Source organism: Astyanax mexicanus, chromosome 2, assembly GCF_023375975.1.
Source record: "Astyanax mexicanus isolate ESR-SI-001 chromosome 2, AstMex3_surface, whole genome shotgun sequence".
Taxonomy (NCBI): Eukaryota; Metazoa; Chordata; class Actinopteri; order Characiformes; family Acestrorhamphidae; genus Astyanax; species Astyanax mexicanus.
In genome coordinates, this window is record NC_064409.1 from 52,266,994 (window position 1) to 52,282,310 (window position 15,317).

The 15,317-nt window shown below is 38.1% G+C and overlaps 1 protein-coding gene across 2 annotated transcripts in view; it reads right to left on the reverse strand.

The window, feature by feature from the left end:
* LOC103046961 (A disintegrin and metalloproteinase with thrombospondin motifs 20) overlaps window positions 1-9,380 on the reverse strand; it is a 94,048-nt gene extending 84,668 nt beyond the window's left edge. The window contains exons 1-2 of one of the 2 annotated variants that reach the window (XM_049474531.1): window positions 8,968-9,380; window positions 7,484-7,854 (exon numbers count right to left, since the gene is read on the reverse strand). In XM_049474531.1, coding sequence (XP_049330488.1) covers window positions 7,484-7,854; window positions 8,968-9,058 — 462 coding nt within the window. In that variant the 5' untranslated portion in view covers window positions 9,059-9,380. Of the gene's footprint in view, window positions 1-32; window positions 166-7,483; window positions 7,855-8,967 lie in introns of those variants that run through there. The other variant, XM_049474532.1, reaches the window with a different exon arrangement.
* Window positions 9,381-15,317: the final 5,937 nt, after the last annotated feature.

Genomic DNA, 15,317 nt, shown 5'->3' on the forward strand with positions numbered 1-15,317 from the left:
GTGGTGTTTACACAGTAATTTCATATGCTCACTTTAACAGGATATTGCTGGCTTGAAGTCTATTACTCTGAGGATATTTCCACTCGAAGCACTAGGGGAACTTCTGACAGGAGAACACATCCGGACGCAGCCTTGGGGATGGAAAGATTTTTTTTTTGCTGTTGAAAAAACACGTCCACTCTGATATATACTGCAACACCACACAGACTGACACATAGATTGAAAGTTAAATCTTATTTCTGTTAAAGAGACAATTTATGTAAAATGATCTATAAAAAAAATCTGTAATTACACAATTAGACTTTACTATAAGTACATAAATGCTGCATCACCAAATAAATATAACAGCTAAGGTTAGCTAAGTAAAATATTTTGTTCAGTATAGAGACATCAATCAATTAAACAAATAGCCTACAAAATGTACAGTGAGAAGACAACTTTAAATAACAAAACCATTAGATAACTATATTGTAAAACAATTGTGTTAAACATAAGCTAGACTTATATTTAGAAGTAAAGAAGATGAAACATCAATTTAGGCATCAAGTCAGATAGCATTAAATTATTAAAGGGGACATGAAACATTTCAGTTTGTACAAGTTTTCTAAGGGATTAAATATAATGGAATTTATTTGGGGAGGAATTTTTTATATAAAATGTTTACACACTAAATTATAATATATTTATTATAATAAATATATTATATTTAATATATAATATTGAGTTTTGGTTTGGGTTTTATTATCTATTGAGGATCTAAATTACGGTATTCTCATAGATTATAGTAGTGAGGCGTTCGAGAACCAACCTCGTGACGTCACTTTCAGCGCTGGGACAAAGATGGCGCTGCCCTTACTTAAAAAAAATGACATTTAGATCATACCTGTCAAGTCTCCCGTTTTGGCCGGGAAACTACCGTATTTTACTCCTCTTTCCCGCCGTCCTCCCGTATTAATATTTTCCCGTAAATTTCCCGTATTATATTAAAATTAAAAAAACTTTATTATTGAGGAGACAGGGCACTGACCGATCTGTGTCTCTTAACCAATCGTGGTGCCGGTTCAAGGAGAAAGTCTCGCCTTTCAGGAGAAACAGCCAATCAGCTTGCTGGTTTCGCGGAGCGCAGAGGTATATCAGATTCTGATAATCTAAATTTAGTGTGTAAGTGGTTCACATGTGGTTATTTTAGATTTCTTGTAAACCTGTCTTAAAATGTAAGGAATACTAAATCTTGGTTGGGCTGGTGGGACGACTTTAAGCGGACGGAGGAAAATATCCCTTATTTTTAAATATAAAACTTGACAGGTATGATTTAGATTGCTTATTATTTTAATTCCGCTTCACTGACAACTGTTAAACTTCTAAAATTTGTTAGAGTGAAAATACATCTTGTGAATTATAAGCTAGCTAACGTTAACTAGCGTTTCATTTTCAGCTACCGATAGCTTATACTAATTCTAATCAGCAAAAAAATACAGCCAAATATTATTTTACACCTGTTCTGGTTGTACTTAAGGAGAGCTTGTGTCAAAGCATGATTTTCTTTTACGTTAACGTAAAACAGATAGCGTTAGGCTGGCTAGTTAGTTAACCTAGGGTTATCGATGGATAATCACTAAAACTGTTAAGTTAGATAGCTAGCTAAGCTAGCCAGTTAACGGTTAGCTAGATAACACTTAACTACAATATAGTCCCTGAGTTTCCACTAACACTTATCTAGCTAGCTAAAAATGGCTATTTTAATCCACGTTAACCTGGCTACCAATATATATATATATATATATATATATATATATATATATATATATATATATATATATATATATATATATATATATATATATATATATATATAAATACAACGCAATATTAGCTAGCTTACTTACTAGTCCAAGCTGTTAGGCTAGATAGTTTGCTTAATAGTTTGTTAACGTACTTACATACCGACTAGCTCGCTGGCATTATCTAGGTTTAGCTAGCTAGCTAGGTTTGGTTAGTTGGCGTGACCGAATGGTAATCTCTCATACGGTTAGTTAGCTACGTAGTTAGTTAGGTAACACATTTAGGTTAATATGTTACCTGTATTTTAGCTAGCTTAAGACAAAACACGGCTATTACAGTCTACCTTAACCTAGCTTGTTAGCCAAGGTAGCTATATAAATATAACGCTAGGTTCGCTAACTGCTTAGTTAGCTACTAGTGTCAGCTAGTACAACAACGTATCGACGGGCTGGCTAGCGTTATCCGGTGCTACCTTGTCGAACCGTGCTGCCCCAATGTATATTTAACTGTAAAAATACAAAAGAAGCACTATTTTAGGGCATGTACCCAGTGATATTCCAGTAGATGTACGTTATTAGATTTGGATTGCATAATTCATTGTACCATGGCAAAGTTATAGTAAATATAGCTCATTACAAACTGCTTTTCTATTTATTTATGATAATAAGTGTAATTTTTAGTTTCCATTTACACTTGTGTGCAATGACAGTGCGTCCAGGTTGTTTAATGCACATAAACCCCCCTAAACCAGATTAATTATACATAAAACACGAGAAAGAATTAAATTGTGTAGGTCGGCGCATGCGCAGTACCTTTGGGAAGCATGTATCGATGGGTAGGAAAATTCGACAGAACACCGGCTCACCTTACCCTGACTGAACGTATTGAATAAACTCAGTTAATGATGTAGTGTTAGCTGTTTTGTGAATATTGTGAAGTGTATTTGATTAGAAAATATTTTTAATCTAATAAAACTGTAAGTTACCACTGAATATAGAGCACTAGGTAAAGGCGTTGAACTACACTTTCTCACATGAAGCGGCTCTAATAACCGCTGGTGTTATGTCGCGTTGTGCTAGTTACCTGTCGACCAGAGCCATGGCTCTGCTGTCGATATGTGCGTTTTACCGCCACTGCGCAAGCGCGGATCGGAATTTTTAATAAAGTTCTCACGTTTTTAAGATAATTCTGTTTTAATTGGGTGCATTAAACAACCAGACCCCGCAGTCATTATTTGTATTTGTATTACAAACATGTAAATGGCAGTTAAACATTAAAAGTGATAGTAAGACCATGAAAAATACAAAAAGCGGGTTCTAATCCCCCATTTTACTTAACTGTATCCTCATATGCTGATTCAGGCTTTTCAAAAATTATACCGAGACTTCTGCCGGAACCATTTTTAATATAGCGCTTTTTCTAGTAATTTTAGGTTTAAATACACACCAGGGTAGCGCGGTTTGACAGTGTAGCGCAACTCGACAGAACACCGGGTCTCGCCCTCGTTGATCCGTTAAATTTTGAATTTTAAACGAGAGTGGGGTCGCGCGCTGGATGCCAGCAGAGTAGCTACAGAGGTTAATGACTCACTGGTTTAACCATTTTACCACAGGGATTTTATACTAGAGCAAATCCCACAGTTCCTACATATTTTGGGGGGAGAAAAAACGACAGCCTTCTTAAAGAACGTGGTATGGTGGTAAAATTCTTAGATTAACTTAGTTTAAAAATGACGGAGGTAAAACTAAAACAGAAGAGAAGCCTGCCTTCTGTCAAACTAAGCTGTCAACAGTGCCTTCTCAAATAAAAAAGACTACAGTTACAAAGAACTACACCAGGTTCAGAGAGTGCATCAGAAGGCATTTATTCAGTAGGATTGAATGGAAAGAAATTGCTGGAGATTGTGACAGGCTCTAGTTACAGAGTATCTCTGTCTATCCCTGCCTGAATAGCTGTGAGCATCTGTACACAAGGCCATCAGAAAACATCTTGTACTCTGGGGTTATTAAGTCAAGGTGCAGACAGGGACTGTCAGCTGGGGCTTGAATGAGGCAGATAAACTGCTGCTATCACCTGATTTCATTACCTGAGAGACTAGGATGACTTCTAGGCTGACATATAGCCTCAGTGAGCCTGAGGAGCTGAATAAGGTGTTTAAATATGTTACCGCTAAGGAATTGTGAAGATTCTAAACAGCACAAGTAAAATAGGCACAAAACATACAAATTGAGGTAAAAACTTTAGATCGTTTAACCAAGCAGCTATCAATAAAGTTTCAGAGGTGAGTCTCACATTGACAAGTAAGTATTAATAAAACTAGGGGTGCAATAATCATGTATTTTAATTTTTTTTTAACAACCATACTGGCTAACTGTCAAAGTTTTGGACACGTTTTGGAACTTGTATTATGTTCATTTGTGTTGCATTTGTCTGGCTAAAATAACACACTACTATAAAACAGTTCTATCAGACAGTGCTTTCAAAAGCACATAACATTTCATTAACAACATGCCATACAGACATGACCCTTGAATACTTTCCCAATATGAGTGCTGTACACCTTAATAGTAAGATATTTTTCAAACCTCCAGTTTAACTTTAAGCTGTGCAGCAGATCAATATATTACAACAGCCTTGCCTTCTATAATACATCGATCATACATTATAGAAAAGCAGATAATGTACAAATGTCTGTCTATTTGTGGTCATAAATAACACAAAACCACATGGGACACAACCCAAGAAATAACATGATTTTGAAGCAAGCTCATGTATGACTAAAAGACTAAAAGATCTGCACAATACAGATTTTTTGTGAAAACTTTTGCTATGAATGATTTTACTATTTCTAAATTCTATGTGGAAGTTAAACTGAACAAAAACACGCCTGACCCGTTTTGTATGTGAAAAGAAAGGGACCATGCTTTCGTTTTTTTATTTTTGTGTGTTGTGGTTGTACATTTCAGCAAGCACCCAAACAAAGTGAAGTCGTATTTACTAGTTAACCATTCGGTGTATATAACATTGTGAGGCACAACTGAATGCAGCATTAGTTCCTTCCTAAATTCCTAAATTTCCTTCGGGATAAATAAAGTATCTATCTATCTATCTTCCCCATCCACTTTAGCAAGTGTAAACTGTAAAATGTTCCATAAATATAGAGCTTTAGGTAAACAGGGTTTAGAGTTAGAATTATGTGTAGCTAGACACAAACAGACTGAAAGAATGGTCTTATCATTTATTATTTACGATGAAGAAGAGAATCTCAGTACACTCCGCAGAAATCGATATCAGCAGCAGGACTCAACTGCTGTGGCAGCTGCTGTTCAAGAATGAGTGCTGAAACTACATTTGAAAGCAGCTTCTCTGTAGCACGCTATACTTTCACTACACAAGCTCTCAACTACTATAACAGACTGCATACCTAAGAGAACCACAGTTGCTGATTCAATCGGTTAAGTGTGAAGGTGCAAATCCCAGATTTCAAATAAGGAAGTGTAAACAGTGCTGCTCTTTGTGCAGAACTGACAGAAATGTGGCCTCCAAGTCAGTGATCCAATGAGCAGAAGAGAGGTGGCTTCTGTGTAAGAGTAGTGTTAGACTTACTGCCCACCCAAAATGGCATTTAATATTGAATTATATTTAAAACAATAAACATTACTATTATTGCACCAACACAGTGATGGGTACATTTTGTCCTGTTTTTTGCTATCTTAAACATGTGCCATTACATTTTTTTTCCAGGAAACTGAGATTAGACTGCTTTACACATGCATTTCTGAACAAGATGAGAGAAACAGGACTGTCATCTGAACATGAAGCATGAAAGAAGCATGTGCACTGACAAGGTAGAGTAATATTACAGTATTTTACACAAATATTAGGTTTGAGAGCTTGTTAGCAGTTTAGAGCTATGCTGCCCACTTCAATAGTGCCCGACTCATACAAGCACAATTATTTCTATTTCAAGCAGGTGGAGCTTTACAATAAATTGTATGCCTTTATTTTAAGGTAAAAAATCTACATAATGATGCCTTAAAGCAAACAGACACTTGAGTAATGCATCTCCAAATTCATATACAAACAACTGCTGACCTTTCACACTGCATTGTATATACCACCCATCTCAGTCTGTGTCCCCTGTTTAGAAAACAATACAATACAATTCAACTGTGATCATCAAACAAAATAGAAGTGTCTATTTGAGACATGTTTTGTAATGGTCATGTCAGCCCCCTCTAAGAAAGGGGAGTGATGTATGGCCTGTTGATTGCCTCATGAACTCATCAGAGCTACATGTCCCCCTACTGCAGTACTGAGAAACTAAACATTTATAACTCGGCAGCCAGCAGTAGTTGGAGTTTGCACTGCTTCAGAATAAGTGATGACCTCAATAAAATAATATAATAACTGACGCACACATTTCACATTTCAATCCAAGTAAATAAAAAACTAATGACCAGCATTAGCAGAATAGCTTACAAACAACCAGCTCAAAACAACAATCCAAATTCTTGTTACTGCTGCATTTGCGTTTAGCTGCATCTGTACTAATGTGATCTGCAGTTTTTACACTACAAAATTCTCTTACTACTAAGGTGCATAAAACATATGCACAGTACTGTATATACACCATACTAGTGAAAGTAAAAATATTATTAATCTAATTAGTTCTTTGCTCACACTAACTCAACTAATTAACCTTATAGCCACAAGAGCTTTTTTGTGGGCCTACACTTCATTCCTATCTCTCATAATTAACTAACATACATATTTGTTTTAGCAATAGTTACCCATTACTTTATAGTAGTCAAGAATCATGACTATTTCTTAGTTCAGAATGTACATCCAAGATTTTTTCTAGGCTACAGGGCAGAGTAAAAGAGTACAATCCGCCAGTAGGCCACCTGCTATCAGCTGTTGGTTCGCTGAGCTATGCAGAATATCATTCTTCCAGGAAGGCTCATATTATTACCAGCTGGCACCCTTGGAATGACTATCGACACCCTCTGCTTGTTCTTGGATGTCTCTCTTAAGTCATACCCCTATATCTGTTCACCCTCATGAGAAGGACCACAGAACTCAGCCAAGACAAATGATCACTGAAACCAACATGAAGAGTTCAGTGGGGCTCACCCAGCTGATATACACACCACCATCCCCCTACTGCTGAACATAAACATGTTCATGACCCACTACAGGTGTTCATTCTACACTGTCTACATTCTCCATATTAGACTAACAAGAGTTTGTTGTAGATGTAGTCCACATTAGACATACTGTAGCTGTTCATGTAATACTACAGATGTCCAATCAACATTGTAGATGTTCATTCAGCATTGCAAATGCTTTCCACACAAGCCATCCAATAAATGCTCATCTAACTACATCCAAAATGTTCATTCAGTGCTATATGTTTTCCACATTGGACATTCAGTAGCTGTAAGCATAACAGTATAGATGTACATTATGACATTCATCTATTGCTAAAGATATTCTGTTGTAGCTGTTGAATTAATTAGCATTGCAAATGTTTTTTTCTGTACTTTAGTATACCCTAGGAATTCACACGGTAGTAGATGATCATTGAGCACTGTGGATGTTAAATGTTACTGTGTGAGGACACACTTCACACATGGCTAAGCACACAGGCGCGCGTACACGCACAAGCACGAGCTGCTGCAGCAGCTGCTCTACTCACCAGTCCTGTGCACAGGCTGAAGACGGCTCGGTGCTCGCGTTCTTCGTTCACGTGGCCGGTAAAGAAGCAGTGGCGCAGCTCCTGTTCCTCCTGCTGCTGCTCGCACTCGTCAGCCGCCCCGCGCCGCCCGCGCGCCCCTAGGTGCGTGACGGTATATGAGGGCGCGATGAAGCTTGCGTCCGCGCTCAGGTTCAGCAGGAAGCGCTGACCGAAAGCCTCGAGGCGGTAGTGGGCGCGCGCGTTCCCCGCCATGGCCACGTCCGCGCTCCGCCGCCGCCTGAAGTGCAGCTGCCGCGGGAAAGACTCGCCGAAGTCATTGACCCGCAGAGGGGTCACTATCTCATAGTCCGAGAGTTGCTGGATGAACCGCTCTGAAAGAAACACAGACAGTCAAACACACAGACAGTCTGTGGTTATTGCAGAATTGACTGATGGTTCTTAAAAAAACTTTACAGAAAGTGTTAAGTGTTAAGCATTTAAGTGCAGCTATTATACTGAGGGAAATGGGTCAATATCAATATAAAATGCCTTTTGTGTCCGCAAGCATAGTTGTTTAAGTTTCATACAAACACTGCGTAACAATTTATACAGCTCTGGAAAAAAGAGACCACTTGAAAATGATAAGTTTCTTTGATTTTACCTAATTTAAAACCTATTAAATATAATCAAGAGGAAGATGGATGATCATAAGCCATCAAACCAAGCTGAACTGATGTTTGAATTTTTGCACCAGGAGTGGCATGAAGTTATTCAAAAGCAGTGTGTAAGACTGGTGGAGGAGAACATGCCAAGTTGCATGAAAACTGTGATTAAAAACCAGGGTTATTCCACCAAATATTGATTTCTGAACTCCTAAAACGTTATGAATATTAACTTGTTTTATTTGCATTATTTAAGAGATGAAAGCTCCTTCATTTAAAGTACTTTTATTTATACAGATTTCCTTCTTGTGGGGTGCGACTTTTGTCTTTAAAGAGTCTGTGACATACATTACCATGGGCCAATTGTCCACCCTGTAGTTTGCCATGACAGGATGGACACATGCATGAAAGGAAATATCATGAAAAAATAAAATATAATGTAATTAAGCTGTAAAATATATTATTCCACTTTTTTAAATGTTATCAGACAACTACTGAGCCCAATATGTGACATGTGACACACCAGCCTGTTTAAAACCCTTTTCTCAGCATTTCCCAGTGAAGAGCTGGGTGTTCAGGAGGATGAATGAAGCGGTCAGTTAGCTGTAAGTTTTGTGTTTGGAGTAAATGTCATGAAGCACAGGATAGCTCCAGCTCTGCTGTCACACTTGTTACAGTAGGCTAGGCTATTTTTACGTGACTTGTTTTTTTTACAGTGTAAGCTCTCCCCTGATGGGACTCTTATTACTCCTCCCCTCATAAGCTGCACGCTGGACTACCGGGACCCCACTAAACCCGCAGCACCTCGGCTTGCCGGCCTCAACTTCGCGCCGCTCCCCCTACCTTGCTTCGGGTGCAGTCTGTAGGGCAGTGAGCCTCGGCCGAGCGCTGGGAGGTGACACACGAAGCCCAGCAGCCACACGGCGAAGCGCATGATGTCCTCGCGGCTTCGGCGCTGCTGCCCTCCTCCTCTACCTCCTCCTCCCCCTCCTCCTCCTTCTCCTCCTCCCGGCCGCTCAGCAGCACCGGCAGCAGCTCCCGGCAGAGTTTCGGTGCACGGCTAAAGTCACCAAGTGCGCGCGCCTCATCGCATTCATCCGGCGGAACCCTGTGAACGAGCACTGCGCTACTACCACTACTGCTACTACTCCCGACACATTGCTGCTGCTATAACTCGCTGCCTGTGCGAGCTGCTGCGTCTCAGGCAGAGGGGTCGGCGGTGCCAGCTCAACTTTTTTTCCCTTCGACATCCATAAGACCCCCCCTTCTAAACTCACAGCACTCACCGACTCGAGCTGCAGGACACGCCCCTCAGCTGCACAGCCAATAGTGAGACCGCAGCACAGCTACTGCTGATCAGTGGGTTAGCTCTCCACTCAGCACTGCTGCAGTCACCACAGACCCCAAAAAATCAGTGTAACGTTTATTAATTACATTTCCTGACAGTAATAGGCTAAATGCAAAAATGTAAAATTGAATGTAAAAACATTCTTTGTTTCATTTTTGAAATATAGTGCAAGAAATACGTTTTCATCCATTTTTCCAATCTTATTTTTTTATCTCTGCCCCTCACAATGGGAATTTCAGGAAAAATTCTCTGAATTTTTTCATTTTTAAGCATACCATCAGAGTCAAAAGGCACAAAAAAGGACTGAAAATTGAGAGAATTTTTTCACATTTTTCTTGAAATTCTGTTTGTGAAAGGCTGAAATAAAAAAACCTAGATCATTGAAAATTTGAAATCCCATTTCTTCTTCACTATACTGAATGAAAAAATAATTGTTTTATACCCAATATTCTACTTTCGAATTTACCTTTCAAATTTAGCTGATTCATTCTGATCAAAGGTGTGAAAAGTACTTACTGATTAGGTCAGTGGCTAAACTGCATTCATACTAGAGACCACAACTAGACATTTTAAAATAAATGAAAAAAATGATGCCATCGGACCTTTAAAGTATATAAGTAATGTAAAGGAGGCAAATGCCATTAGGGCATAAGCCTAGGACACGCCACCTGGGTCTAACGTGCACTACCTCACCTCCCCAAAACACATTTAACTGCAAGCCATAATGACTATTATGTTATATTATGTGGTGCCATGCAGACAGAATTCTGAGTGGAACTCATACTAGAAATTTGCAAACTGACCTTGCGTCATGTTGTATCTCAGTTTTAGAGTGTTACCAAACTGCTTATAGCCCATTTGTTTCTCACATCCCCAGAAAGTTTTCTTGACATTAAGTGCCATGTTGAATATCCAGTGGCCAGTATGAGAAAATTGTTCCCAAAAGACCAAATTTAACTGGCCTGCTCCACATTCACACAAGAGACCTTGTAACACTAACAAGTCACAAGACACTGTTGAGGGAAAATGGCTAATTGGGCACAATTTTGCCATTTTCCCTAGTGCCCGGATAAGACTACACAATTTAAGCCCGATTTTGACCCGATTTTGTTGGGGCCGAATTTCAATGTTGCGAGCAAAAAAATGTGTGTAGTGTGACACGGCTTCATCTTGTTGGTCGTGCTGATCAACCAACACAGTCAAGTTTGGTCATAATGGTTGTCTATCTCAGTCAGGTAGATCAGGTCATAGACCAGAAAACATACTTTCATAAGGGCCTCATTCCCAATGTAAAATCATGGCAGCTCAAAGAACTATTTGAATGTTTCGTAATCAACTAGTAGAGCTGTGTTGATGAATTTGGGCAAAATTGATACAGTGAAATCTATTAGAAAACAACTTGTCAGTGTGAACATTATTTAAAAGTTATTCTACTGTCCCTGCCTTGATATTAGTCAAATAGAAATATATGTATACTATTTAAAAAATATTAAAGCATAATCAACATAATCATTATGACCAAACAGGATAACCAGAATGACTGACCATGATCAATATCACCAAACTGGTTGTGTAAAATTAGTCAATATTAGCTAATCAACTTTGTTTATGTCTATGGGAAGAAATGGGTAAATCTGTTTTAAGATTTTTTATGGGACAATTATTTTTTAGGGAGGTACTTTTGCATTCATATTTACAACTTTGTCCTTCACAGTTTTGAGTTCCTTAGGGCTATTGTTAAGTTCCAAAACTCATACTATGCCCCCCACTTACATAATAAATGGTTAGGGTACCTCTGGAGGCCGCAACTACAACTTAGTCGCACACATGTGCAATGCTTCATTAAGGAAATGTTTAGAGATGCTTTTGGCCTTTTTTGCCCCAGCCAGATGTTCTTCTTAATGAGGAGAACAGTGCAGTTGTTTACTTTAACAAGTTTGTGATATGTCTGGAAACATTTAGTACAGTACAAAAAATATAGAAATGACATGTGTGGCCCTGGAGGCAGATCATGCCACAACCTTAGCAAAAACACTGTGTTATTGTGTTTAGCGGCTGCAAAGTATTTGTTTTGTTTTTTTAGGTGTATTGTATGTAAATGCCACTCTTAATTTGTCACTGCACAGCGAGGTGTCAGAAGCCCAGGCTAACAGTCTTTGCATGTCATTGTCTAGTGGTGTTCAGACGTTACAAGTTCCACATGTGGAGCTGCTTGTTGCTGTATGATGGAACACTCTACAGCTTCTCCTCTCTTGACCTTTGACTTTGAGTTGAACCTCAGCAGGATTCTGGGAAACAAGGAGAAAGTGAAGTGGTTAGTGTTGCAATGGAACACCCATGTATTTTGAAGAGCTGCAATTAGAGAGGGAATAAAGTTTTCAAAGGTTCAAAGGTAAATTTCATACTTTCATATCTATAAAAATACTGAAACTCTAAACACCCTAAGAAAAAAATATCCCCTCTATAAATCTATGTGATTTGAGCTTCAGTTAGCAGGAACATGATCTGTGCTGTGATGTTTTGCCTACTAGCTAGCTAACCCTGGCTGGCCAGATAGAAGTCCAAGAAGAGTAGAAAGTGTTTTGTCTTTTGTCACTTCAACAGTTGTGTCAGCAGACCAGCAGATAGTTAGAATAGGGGTCCGGGTTGTTTGTTATTCAGTGGACGTGTGGTGAAGCTCATAGCCAAGCTAAGCAGAAATTAGCCAGTGCTAAATCTGCCACACCACAGAACTTAAAATGTTATATTCAGCTTTGGTTATTCAGAAGCAGTGACTCTATCTGATTCATTCTTGTCTCTTCATTCTATGATTAGAAGTGAGCTTTCAGTCAGAGAGTATTTGTTTTGTGGGAGCAGATTTATACTGTTAAATCTGCTAATTCTAACTAGCTTCTTTCTACTGATTTCTACAAGAACTATTTTGGTTGGGACACTATATTATCACTAAAATAACTTTTATGCAATAATTTTTATGCCACTTTTATAAAACAATATCTTAAATACATCCTATATGTATTCATCTATACATAATCTATATATAAGAAAAAAAATGGCCAATACTGAGTTTAGCTAAATGTATTATTGATAATGTTAACTATATAATAGGCCTTATACCACTCAACACTACATCCATGTGGGTTTTGGAGATGGGTAAAGAGTAAAGCTCTGGACTCTAATCTAATAGACTCTTTGAGTAGAATTTACATCTTACCTTCCCTGAAATTTAGCCAGCTTCATTAGTCTACAGACCTGAATGTACCCCCTGAAGTACACTCTCACGGTTCATGTTTTGTATTGTTATGGAAATGCAATTTCAAACAATGTAAAAATCAACTCATATTACACTTATTAATGCTGAATTAAACACATTAGCAGTTTGTTTTGACATGTAATGATTAAAAGAAATTTGTCTAGCAGAATCAGCTCTTCTTCTCTCTCAGTGCGTGTGTGTTGTGTGTATAGCAGATGGTTTGATTTTACATGATAACTCATGTTGCTTGGTGACTTGTCTGATGCACAGCTTGGCTTAATTCTGATTTACAGGAGAGGAACTTGTGTCTTGTGTCACAGTTTGTTCTCTCCTCTAAACCATTACAGACTATCAGAATGGTTAAAAAAATAACAATATCCCTTTCATATATGCACACACCCTGTAGAAAGTCTTATCTGATCACTGTGGAAAAAGTTGTTTATACACAGGCAGGACTACAGTAGTGTACTTTGTATAGATTCATTTTCGCTCTACTTTAGGTTTTAACATTTTTTCCAGACATTGGCATTAACCAAACAGGTCTGACAATTCTTCAGAGGATAACAATGCAATAAGCTAAATTTTTCACATGCAAATACCTTGAAATTGTATAACATATCCTTATTACTACTGTTTTTTGTACAGTGCAGTCATCTTGGATTCTGAACGGAACTGGAGAAACCTGTCACATAATAATGGAATAGTATTACATTAACTTGAAATGAAAGAAGACACGTTATATTCTGCCTTAGAGTTTATTGTGATAATTCAACCATCGTAATCTTTCAACCGTTTTTCAATGTTATTGTCTTCATTTATCTTGAATTCTAAACTTGGTGTTGGTGAGGCTCTACTAGAATTCTAAGTATGACATCCAACTTCCAATATATACTTAGAATGTTCACATTTAAGTTCAAACAACACAAAATGAAATTCTATTTAAAGCTCCTAAATCCATAGAAACCACCCATTGCTAAAGACAATAATGATAAATTAAGTTTTAGTAATTCACATATACTCATGAGGGGCAACTGTAAAGCTGATGTCGATCTGAACTCACATATAATTGAATTAGTGCTCCTTGTCTCCTAGCTGAAGCAGCGTGGATCACCTATAGAGCATGAGCAGCAGTGGTAGCCATATGCCCATCCTCACATCAGAGGGCCTCCATAAGGAGGTGGTCAGTAGTTCCTGCTGAAAAGCATGACAGTAGGACTGCAGTGCAAGCCTTTCAACTGACAGTGCTGGGATTTACTGCCCACCACACTGACCCACTCTCTATCCCACAGCTTGATCTGCTCGTCCCTCAGCGTTCAAACGCTTCGCCTTTCTCCCCAGCAGGGGTCAGCAGCTTTGGACCTGCAGCAGTTACAGTGGTCTACATATCAAGGCAGGACATTTATCATATCCTGCCTTGATCAATTTTATCCTAATCAACTATTTGAAGAAAACAAGCATAGGTAAGAGCAGTGAACCAACGGTTTGTTATTGAAAATAATCTCCATATAATTTATTTTTTTATTGCTTTTGGTGGTTTGAAGGTTAACAATTTCATAACTGTGAAACAAAGACCACAGGCCTAAGGTTAGTAATGACACTTTGTTATATTGCCAATTGAAGTTGATTCATCTACATTAAGTAAGACCGCTCCAAATGCTGATTCTACACTAAAAGGCCATCTCACTCGCCCATTTATCTCACTTTGCTGAGACAGCATCAAAATCAATCACTTACTGTACTCTTCCACAGTCACGTCCAAGATTGGATTGCTTTACTCTATTCCATTACTTCCCCCTAATGGAATTAATTTCGGACTTGATTCATAGTATGTTCGTTTAAAATTTATGTACCTTGAAAAATAAGTAAGAGACAGCAAGTGTTCATCAATAGCAAGAGTGGAAAAAGGGGGTTAAAGTCAAGAACAGTTTGCTGATTTCCCAGCTCTAAAGGACATACTACTCCTAGAAATTAACAGGTTAATTTAATCAGGTGTGCTGAAAAAACTGTGCAGAAATCCAACCCTCCAGGATTGGAGTTGCCCACTAGTGCTCTATAAACTGTGGTTTTGTCAATGAAGTGTAGTTCAGAATTTTGTAAGGACTATACTTTGGTCATCAGACTAATTTTGTACTTTGTGGGCTGCATAGGATTGTATATCGCCAGTTGAGTTTTTGAAAAGAAACATATTTGATTACCTTTGCTATATAGTGACAGAAGAGTATAAAAGTCTACTCTGAAAACTTTATTGTTATCAATATTAATATTTTACAATAATGCCAAAGCTCATCAAGTGTTACTCTGCCACTTACACACATAACCTAGCGATTACACTACAAGACAATGCAGCAATGTTATAATTATAATAGTAATATACTGTCAAAATGAATAAGATTGAATGTTAGTGCCTGTGCTTTATTAAATTCTTTAATGTAGTAATCACAAATAAAAAATAAAACCTGAAATCCAAACAAAAGCTAAATGCTGGATATTTCACCCTGTTATTTACAAAGTGTCCCAAATCAAACTGCGGAAGGAAGGTAGCTACACATGAGTAGCAACCAGGTGAAATTGTTAGGATATGTTCTACCCAACATT